Here is a 10,323-nt window from a genome sequence, read left to right as displayed (position 1 = left end):
GAGCGTGGCCCTATATGCCCTGCACCGCAGCTGAAAACAATAATGTCTGTATGACAACTTGCAGCACCACCTGCCCCCTTTTGTCCAAAGCACCAATTTTTCCAACCATGCGTCTCTCAGCCTGATTCCATGATGCCTCTCTGGGGTTTGAAAAATAAATGCCTTGGTGGCAGTTACAAAAGTATCTGATTCCTTTCTATTTTTCACCGAGCATATGGTAAACAATCACTCTATATGTTAAATAAATAAATATATATATATATATAAACACTTTTTTAAAATATTTTAAGAAATTCTATTTGTAGTTTTGCTAAAAATCATCTATCACCTTTAGCCGGTACTGTATGTTTGCCTGCTGGTTTGGATATGATATTATAAAATGGCAGATGCACTCGCTGTCACAACAAGACCTCTGTCTTAGGATTCTGTGGATGTCATTACAAACTAGCCCCTGATGCGGACAAATATTTAGGAAAAATCTTTCTGGGCAAGAACCACAAGTTGTGTTATCTCTTGGATCTTGACATTCTAGCACAGTATAGCTTCGATTTGACATGAACGAGAAATCTGTTCTGGGACCAGGATGACGCCGTTTGCTATGTAGAGCTTCGAAGAACCAGCGAGTTCTTGGAGGAAGTCCTTGCAAAGGTAATCTAAAGTAGCCGTGTGAAATATTTTTTAGAAAATATTATATTGAGGTATTATTTAAGAGTTCGTGTTTTTAAATTTAGATAATTATTTTCCATAGTATTATAATTTTATTGATTAAATAATTATAAAAATATATTAAAAAATAATATAAATTATATTTATTATTGAAGTTTTATATAGTGGTTAATATCAAAATTTCAAGAATTATTCGAAATTTATGTGAGATACCCGAATATTCATGGTTAACAAATACATATATATATATATATATATATATATATATATATATAAGAAGAAGAAGAAGAAGCTAACCTCCCTTGAAACAAGATTAAAAAAAGCAGAAAAGAGTGGAAACTAGGCAGCAATCATAGAGAGATCTATTCCACGGTTACTGCCACCTGGTATGGGCATAAACAAGCATGCTTCTCCCTCTCATGCTACTCTCTTTTAAAATCGATTAGACACCAGACTCCAAAGCTCTATCCTCCAATGATCACTCATGTCAACCCAGTAGTCGTCGGGGACACAATAGTGATTTCACCTCCTTCCAGTGAAGTCCCTGTCCCCGTAAGTAAATTATCTGTATCTATTTGCTATAAAACATTAAAAATAATGTTCTTTAAAAAGATACATTTTAAACAAAGGCTGGAGACTGATTCATTAATCGTGCGTGTGCGTGAATCAACTGGGATTATAGCAGAGCATAAGCTTGCAAGATCATGAAGGCTGGAGACTGGTTCATGATTCATTTACCCGTAAAAAACAAAGACAGAGACACGTCCTTTTTGCTCCCTTAATTTCGTTTCCTGCTTCTCGTATCAGCAGCTAGCGTGGACTTTCTCTATCTTTTATTAATTTCCAGATCCACCAAAAGCCAAAGAAACAATACAAACCGAAACTAATTAACAAACTGGACACAAACAAACACGCGGAAAACAAAACTATAATCGAATGGCTGAAGATGAAAAGGAGCATCAGCAGCCATCTTCCCGCCCGATCACCATAACACTCCCTCCACGTTCCTTCACCGAAACTTTCCTGTCCAGTTGCCCTCCTGGTTCCATGGGATTCAGTCCAGGTCCTATGACTCTTCTCTCTGGGTTCTTCTCCGACTCCGACGACTGCAAGTCCTTCTCTCAGCTTCTTTCCGGCGCCACGGCCTCCCCTAATTTCAAACCGACCGATGACAAGAGCTCCGCCGGCGACTTTAGCAGGCCAGGAAACTTGTCGATCGTCCCTCCCTCGCCGATGTTCACGATGCCGCTGGGGCTCTGTCCGGTGGCTCTTCCTGATTCACCGGGGTTCGGGCTCTTCTCTCCTGAGGTAATCGAGTGCTTATATGATGGTTGCATCAGTTATATATTAACTCTTCTGTTTTCGTAGTTTACTTTAGCTTGAGAAAGTTTCGGTCTTTTTCTTGTTTTACACTATTTTTTATTTTCATTTTTATTTTTGATTATTAGAAAGAAATAAATCTTTTTGACATTTTAAGTTTATCTGACAAAGTCTTTCGTTGTCTTTAAGATAGACATTTTGTTTGCTTGGAGATTTTTTTTGTTTTCTTACCTTTGGTAATAGCTCAGGTGTTTATTAGTCACATGGATTAGTTTCCATGAGGATTCTTTGCAGAAGGAATATTAAATATTTTTCAGCTTCAAAGTGATTTATTTGCTCGCAGTTTCTATTATTAATGCTTTCAAGAATTAAGATTGCAATGTGGTAAAGGTTTGTATTTTATTAATTTATTTCCCCCCTCCATCATTAATACGCCACCGCTTGTAATTGAAAGCCTGTATTTTTATTGTCTAGCTTTACCTGTATTCTTACGATTTTTGAGATGTCTGCAGGGCTTTGGAATGATGCACCAGCAGGCACTAGCACAGGTCACGGCACAGGCTGCACAAGCCAATTCAAATATGCATGTTCAAAAGGAGTATTCGACACCGGCGATGTCTTCGACACAGTTTTTGACCTCTATCAATAATTCAGCGGCGCAGCAGCAGCAAATGGCAGGCTCAGTAACGGATTCTAGAGTGACATTGCAGGAACTGTCGGACACTCCTCACTCTGATCGGAGATCGGAATCTTCTTCTTTGGCTGTTGACAAGCCCACTGATGATGGATACAACTGGAGGAAATACGGGCAGAAACAGGTGAAAGGAAGCGAATTTCCTAGAAGTTATTATAAATGTACACATCCTAATTGTCCTGTCAAGAAAAAAGTTGAGCGATCACTTGATGGTCAAGTAACTGAAATTATCTACAAGGGGCAACACAATCATGAACCACCACAACCCAATAAGCGTGGAAAGGAAGGGATAAACGGCAATTCAAACAGTCAGGGGAATTTTGAAATAGCTACCCTTCAAAGTGGAAATGTCAGAAAAACGAGAGATATGAAGGATCAGGAATCCAGTCAAGCTACACCTGAACATGTATCTGGGATGAGTGATTCTGAGGAAGTTAGTGACACTGAAACTGGTGGTCAGATTGATGAAAAGAGAAGGTAATTTTGGGCATGCAAATTTAGTGTGCTTATACTTGGACGACTAGAGTATAACTAATTAATGAAATAGCTCATGTCATGTGCAGAAGAACTACAGAGGTTAGAGTGACAGAACCAGCTTCTTCACACAGGACTGTGACAGAGTCTAGAATCGTTGTGCAGACAACCAGTGAAGTTGATCTCTTAGATGATGGCTATAGATGGCGCAAGTATGGGCAGAAAGTTGTCAAGGGCAATCTTTATCCAAGGTGGTTCCTTAACTCCATAAGACTGTAGTTTGTATTGATAAAATCCTTGCCTTTGGTCATATTATTGGTTATTGTGCTTGTTTACTCATTCATTTTGGCCATTTGCTGTTTTTGGACTTGCACTTAAATGTTGTGCAGGCGCAAGCTCTTGGTTCTTGATAGAGCTCCTTTCAGTGTGGGGGAAAAAATAGGCACACGTATTTTATTCCTTGTTAACATCATTGCTGTGCACAGCTCTACTAGAGTTGGAAAGGGATATAGAGTTTGGAAAGGGGTAAAGAGTGTGTCTTGGGGTTACCATTGAAAAACGTTAAAATGTGAAACGTGCTCTAAAGCTGTTTATTCCTCGATAGCGATCCACAAGCTGCATCCTTAATAGCTTTGCTGGACAAAGGTAGTTCCTGTAGATTTGGTTTCAGAAATTTGTTAGAAGGGCCTGTATGTGCTATTTTGCTGCTAGTGTAATTGCTGAATTCTTAGGTTGTCGTTGTTGATTCTGCAAATGGAAAATGTATCTCCATTTTATAATGTATGGTTTCTATCTCTAAAATATGTGTGCGGCACTTGCACTTTGGATGTCTATGGAATATTTTTAACCCATCTTTGCCTTCGGTTTTCATTTCTGTACAATCTACAGGAGTTACTATAAATGCACAACCCCAGGATGCAAAGTCCGCAAACATGTCGAGAGGGCTGCAGCCGACCCTCGAGCCGTTATTACAACCTATGAGGGCAAACATAATCACGATGTACCAGCAGCTAAAAATAGCAGCCACGTCACAGTCAATGGTAATGCATCTCAGTTGAAACCACAAACTCTGGAGAAGCGTGCATCAAACAACAGCAACAATCAACAGCCTATAGCACGTCTGCCGTTAAAATAAGAGCAGATAACATAGCTCATCTGAGTCCGTATCATAGCAGGAAGATAACAACAAACGTTTGCTACGTACCGGGGAATGGTTGCAAGTTATCTTTTTCTCGGATTTTCATGCTTTGGCCTTTATTTTGATGAAGGCCGCCCCCATGTCACCCAGCTGCGAATATACAAAAGATATACATAGGGAGAAGTTAATATGAAGCGAGCTTTCTTATTATATGTAAAAAAAACAGTTCAACGGAAATATGAAAGAAATGTTTCATGTGATAGTTGACCACTTCAGCCTTTGGAATTTCATGTTTGACAGTCTCTCTTTCCCGCTTTTACGTTGATACACGAATTCCTATATCCACTCTGCATCTCTTACTGCTGGTTTAACTTGATGTTTTCCCCAAGTTTGGCGAAAAAGTTGTTCAGTTCTTAAAGGTTAAGACCGTTCTTGAAGTCAGTTCTGGTTAGCAGTAGCTTCGAATCCATGTCCACTCTGTTACATACGTTACTCGGTGAACAAAATGTTTCGATCCGGCTCAGCCCGTAACACGAGACCGCTTGCTCATGAATGTTTTATGGGATCCCTCTATTATTAACGATATTAAGAAGGTTCATACTTCAGTTGACGCATCATGGACGAGGCGTGTCCCCAAGAACATTAGTGAAGAAACAAATAATTTCAACTTCCCATTTAATACCCGTAAAGTTTGGTACAGATGTAGTTGTGATGATAGCACTCTTGAGCCCTTGGACATCATTAACTGTCATCAGATTTTGTCTGAAGTAAAAATCACTGAAGGCACGACCCCTGTTTCTTTCCCTCTTCCCCTCATCAAGTAGTGGGTCCATTAGAAAACTAGGGGCCCGGACCCCATGTTCTTACAGAGATTCCACTCTTCATGTTGTAAAGATGAAACGTCATGTCAGCAGAAACCCCCAAAGAAGCCTTTGCGGACTTTGTGTTAGTCGTAGATAAGCAGTGGGCTCGAGAAAGCAACTGATCCAAGCAAATGGCTTCTTATGCTTTCGTGTAATGGAGTGGGAAATCGAGCCCATGAAATGGACTCACATGTTTCCCGGATCATTGGTCTTGTCTCGGTCGAGCCCAGACCTGCAGGGTCAACCTGATTGCTTGGGTTGGTCAAGTTAGAGAGCAGATCCAGGAACCCGCTTGCGTCCCTGTTGTGGAGATATTGATTGATTCCTTTGGAAAGGTACTTCCACTTCTCAGTATGTTGCCGCATTGGATCAAGCATAGTACAAAATATTGACCGAGCTGGAGGGTATGTTTATTTTGTGCAAAAATAATTAAAAAAAAAAAGGAGTTTGAAGTTATTTTTTATTATTTAGATGCATACAAAAATATTTTTCTCTATAATAAATTATTTTTACATCCCTGGTTTTAAAATAATGGTTATTTTAATAAAATAAAATAAAAATAATAGTAGCGATGAGGCGAAACAGTTGCTGTTGATGTTGTATTAGCAGCAATATAGTGTTATGTTTAGATTGTAATAAAATGATGGTTTTATAGTTATAAAATATCCTCTCTCTTTTTTTTTCCCACGCAAAGTATTGTTTAAGGGTTGATTAAGGAATATTTTTCTTACTTGTTATTTACTCTCTTTATATATATATATATTTGTATTCAACTGATAAAAAGAAAGTTTGGTGTGAGATAAAAAGAGTCCAAGACCATGTCTTTTCGCTGTCGCTTCCAGGACCACCTTTGGGGAAAAGGCAGAGCTCCAGAAAGGAGAAGAAAGTAGGGATTGAACATGTACAGATGGTGGTGAAAGAAATAGCTCTTCTTTCTCCTCCTCCTCGCTCGGCCAGGGCCGGTAGGGATCGATGAACAAATACACTGTTAAATTTGTGACATCGTAAAGCAACCGAAAATGTGAGGTACAAGCTTCGCGCTTTCCTTCTTTCTTTCTTGTCCCAATTAACCTCCCCTCTTGCACCCAGATGAAGCAACTTCTTCTCCGTCGTTATCCTTTGGATTTGGATTGGGTCTTTTTCAACCGGAAGATCTATTTTACGTGCGAGAAAACACATTCAATGTAGATGCTGACTTGAGCCGGTGAAAATTTTTCTGTGAGACTTAAGTTTGTCTTGGAAACCGATGCCTGCTTGAGTCGACTAAAATGGCTGCATCGATCCCGGTAGAGAAACTTCAAAACAAAATGTCGCTGGAATAAATTAACAAAGAGAGACAGTGCTTTTCTTGAATTATAATTCGGGATTTGTGTTTGGTACCTTGATGTAATTTATTTTTTAAAAATGTTTTTTATTTTAAAATATTGTATTTATTTTCAATAGTAATATAGAAAAAAAATTATCAAAACAAAAAAATTTAATATCCTGTAAATTTCTCTTTTATGTGGCCATCGTTTTCAGCCCTTAATTGTGGCAAAATATTTTCATTCAGCCGCAGCCTTGTGTGAAAACAATCAACTCTGTGTTTATTTCATTTAAATAAAATTGGGATCAAATTTTATGAATAGAATATATTATTTCTGAGAAAATTTTATTTTAAATAAATTGATCCTGTCCGATTAATCAGAATTTAATAAAATCACGAATACCAGGATTTATTTTTTTAAAAAAAAGAGGTTTATGCAAAAGGAAAGCGAAAGCCCTTAGGTGGCACTTATATCCTCACCATGTCACGACGGATAGCGATCAGATCGTGCCCTAGAAAAGTTGGAAAATAAAGGAGAGAGAAAACATTAGAATGATCACTCACGGGCCACGTCCTTTTATTTTGTCACATTAAAGCGATGCTTGCCTTAATAAATTACGGTCAACATTACATTGGCACGATTGAATAAATCTCAGATCACGAGTCACAGCTTGCTGTGATTTAGTGGGAGGAAAATACATAAAGTTCCTTCGCAGTATTCGTTCCTCGTCTTTTCCCTCTCTTTTCTTCCAGCATACCACCCTCATATTCCTCTTCTCCACGGAATCAAAACAAACAATACGTCAAATATTCTATAATAATTAAAAAGCACCGGCGTTCAAATTGCTCCCAGATCTATGAAAGCGAATAGTGTCCACCTCAGCGTTGTTATTTTGAACGCCCAGCTACCCTCTGACAGTACTGTACCTACAAAACCTAATTTCGAAAAAAATAAAAAACAAAAACAAACTAGATAAAAACAAACAGAATATAAATCGGGTTAGCAATTTCATGAATTTATTACTCGCAATTTAATAATCTAATAAGAGGATTGAAATTAAAATCGCAATAGTCAAGAATGAAACATTAAATTTAAGTATCAGGGAGATAAATTATTTAATACAAACAGACTTGTGTTCTACATGTTACATGACGAAGAAACAATGTACAGATTTTAGCATGGAATCAATTTTCACGTGAGACAAGGAAGGCCCCACTGTACCTAACGCTCACCGCATTCATGTTTTCCTGATAAATATTAAATCGATAACAAAAGGTTCCACGACTCGCGTGTGAAGCACAGCCCTGCACCCAGTCCGGTTCCATCTTCCCCGGCGCGTGGCTCAAATATTATATACATGTCCTTGGCCTTCTAGGACTGGTTTGTAATTGTTTTTTAAATAGCATTTCATAGAAATTTAATTTTTAAAACATAATTTATTTATTTTTACGAAATGAACGCGCAGCCAGAGTTTGTTCACTCATGTTCATTCTTAACCGTCAGATCCTTTTTGGAACAAATATATCACCGTTATAGCGTTCTTTCAATATCATCTCGCCATTACCATCAAGTACTGTCAGCTGTGACCTGTCCTCCTGTTGAGTTGAATTAGAAAATTCTCTTCGGGGTCAACCTCGGGTTTTACAGTGGGTGGATACGGTACCGTATTTGTGGGGCGCTGTGCTGCGAAGAGGAGAGAGAGAGAGAGAGAGAGAGGTGTCTTTTGAGGAACGACAGATTGGATCCAAAGAAATTAACGCACTTGATCAACCCCTTCCTCTTCACTCCAACACACTGTCAATTAATTCAACGTAAACGCCCTTTTCAATTCCTTATTTTATTCTCTCTTTTTCATGATTTACGTGTTAATTATTAATGCTGCAAGAATAATTGTTTTTTTCTATCGAATTCTGATAGCATGCAGCTAGGATGTCCGTACGTGCTCATTGGACTCTGTTTCCTTGCCCCATAAATCTTCTTTCTTCCCTGCCCTACTCTTGCCTTTCCACTGTTCCCCAATCGTTCCGGCCTTTGTTCAGGTACATGGAAGGACTTTTGTCTCTGTCACGGTGGAGGCTGATAAAATCACAAAAACACTCAACGATCTCAGCTGTGGCGATCGATGAGGTATTCTCCGACGCTGTTCATCTTATGCTCAAGTTTATATGTTTAGGATTTTATCCATACGTATCTAGAATAACCTATATAGTTATTTATAATATTGTTTGAACTTAGCTCTATTTGTCGTCATGCGTGCAAAGCATTTTTACTCCGATCGAGTAATTCTTTTAAGAGGACTGTGCATTTAATTCAGTTAATTAATTGCAATGGACAATATTGAGATACAGCATGTGAGAAATCTGATAAAAGTTGATGTCTTGAATTGAAATATATATGAAAAATTGGATATAGAGGTGAGGATATAAAAAACCTTCATTAATTTCCATCTGCTTGGGATTCAAATCCCATAAAAAGATTTTTGTTTGATTTCTTTAATAAATATACAAGTTAGTAAATGAATGAATCTGTTTAATTTGGATGAAATTAAAAAAAAAAAATTATCCCGAGCAGAAAAAAACTCTTAACCTTGGATTATAATTATAACAGTATAAGTAATTATCCAAGCTTAATCTTATATCCAAGCAAGCATAAATATTATAGTGAATATCATCGAACAATCTTAAGATTGTGTTTAGCTTAAAAATATAGTTTTTTTTTCAAAAATAAAACATCATTTAAATACAAATCACGCTTTTAAAATCTAAAAAACATGTTTTTTATTAAAAAAACACAAACTAATTCCCATCCAAACACACACTTAATCAATGACTAGGATGTGAAAATTGACACGGAATACTCTTGCAATCCGAATATAAAAAAAGAAAATTGTGAAGGGAAATGTGGCCATGGACATGATTTTTTAAAATATGTGCGTGTAAATTCCACACATACGTGTTGTATGTGCACACTTTATGCAACAGTGCTGCCCATACACCCTGCACAGGATGCTCGGACCATCTTCCAAAAACACAATCAAGTAGCATCAGATTAAAGTTGACCCCTGATCCTACGTGGAGACAACAATGATGACTGTGATGATGACCATCACGAGCCCATTGTATCAATATCACACCAATATATATATATATCACACTAATCTTGCTGGTCACCACTGCGAGCCTCTTAATCACAGACCACAAAGTGTTCCAGTAGATAGAACTTGATATACTGTGTTTGTAACTGTATTTTTAAAATATTTTTTATTTTAAAACATATTAAAATAATATTTTTAAAAAAATTATTTTTAAACTTAATCCCCATTTGGACTATAATCCAAAATGAGAGCAGAGAATGCTGATAGTGCTTATATGTATGCTCGGCCACACAAAATAATCTTCTCTCCGTATTTAATTACCTGCGATTAGCCTATGTATATTTTACTTCGCTCATCAAGTCCAATACCTGACAAGAAAATGCCAATTGCATCTTCCAAGCTTTGCAGAACCCTAAAAATAATACCTGCTGTAAACACCATTCCCCACGAGCCTGTTCCGTTTAAATGTATATTAAGTGTTTTTAAAGTGTATTTTTATTTAAAAATTTATTAAAATAATATTTTCATTTTATAAATTTTATTTTTGATGTTAATATAGTAAAAAAATCTAAAATAAAAAAATAACTTGAAGGAAAAAAAAAATCTAAAGTAAAATAAACTGGCTATGTATCTCTCTCTGACTGTTGGGTCGCTCTCCTTCCTCTTTGCCATCGCTGGCTGGGAGCCCCACATTGTCTTCGCAAGTATTATTAATCATGAATTATTTTATTAAAAAACTAAAAGAGATAGTTGAAATACTGTAGCAA

At 37.2% G+C, this 10,323-nt stretch overlaps 1 protein-coding gene across 3 annotated transcripts; it reads left to right on the top strand.

The window, feature by feature from the left end:
• The first annotated feature begins 1,277 nt into the window (after window positions 1-1,277).
• LOC118062514 (probable WRKY transcription factor 3) lies at window positions 1,278-4,554 on the top strand. Of its 3 annotated transcripts, XR_004689762.2 has the most exons (5): window positions 1,278-1,974; window positions 2,499-3,157; window positions 3,244-3,405; window positions 3,544-3,799; window positions 4,043-4,169. XR_004689762.2 is itself a non-coding variant. In XM_073410784.1 (4 exons), the coding sequence occupies exons 1-4, from the start codon at window positions 1,603-1,605 to the stop codon at window positions 3,707-3,709; spliced, it is 1,359 nt and encodes a 452-aa protein (XP_073266885.1). In that variant the 5' UTR covers window positions 1,278-1,602; the 3' UTR covers window positions 3,710-3,981. The 3 variants fall into 3 exon arrangements, 2 of the variants coding, with proteins under 2 accessions (XP_073266885.1, XP_034932192.1); XM_073410784.1 differs by lacking the exon at window positions 4,043-4,169 and having other exon boundaries at window positions 3,544-3,981; XM_035076301.2 differs by lacking the exon at window positions 3,544-3,799 and having other exon boundaries at window positions 1,279-1,974; window positions 4,043-4,554.
• Window positions 4,555-10,323: the final 5,769 nt, after the last annotated feature.

Source organism: Populus alba, chromosome 8 (assembly GCF_005239225.2).
Source record: "Populus alba chromosome 8, ASM523922v2, whole genome shotgun sequence".
Taxonomy (NCBI): Eukaryota; Viridiplantae; Streptophyta; class Magnoliopsida; order Malpighiales; family Salicaceae; genus Populus; species Populus alba.
This window is presented reverse-complemented; position numbering and strand designations above follow the sequence as displayed.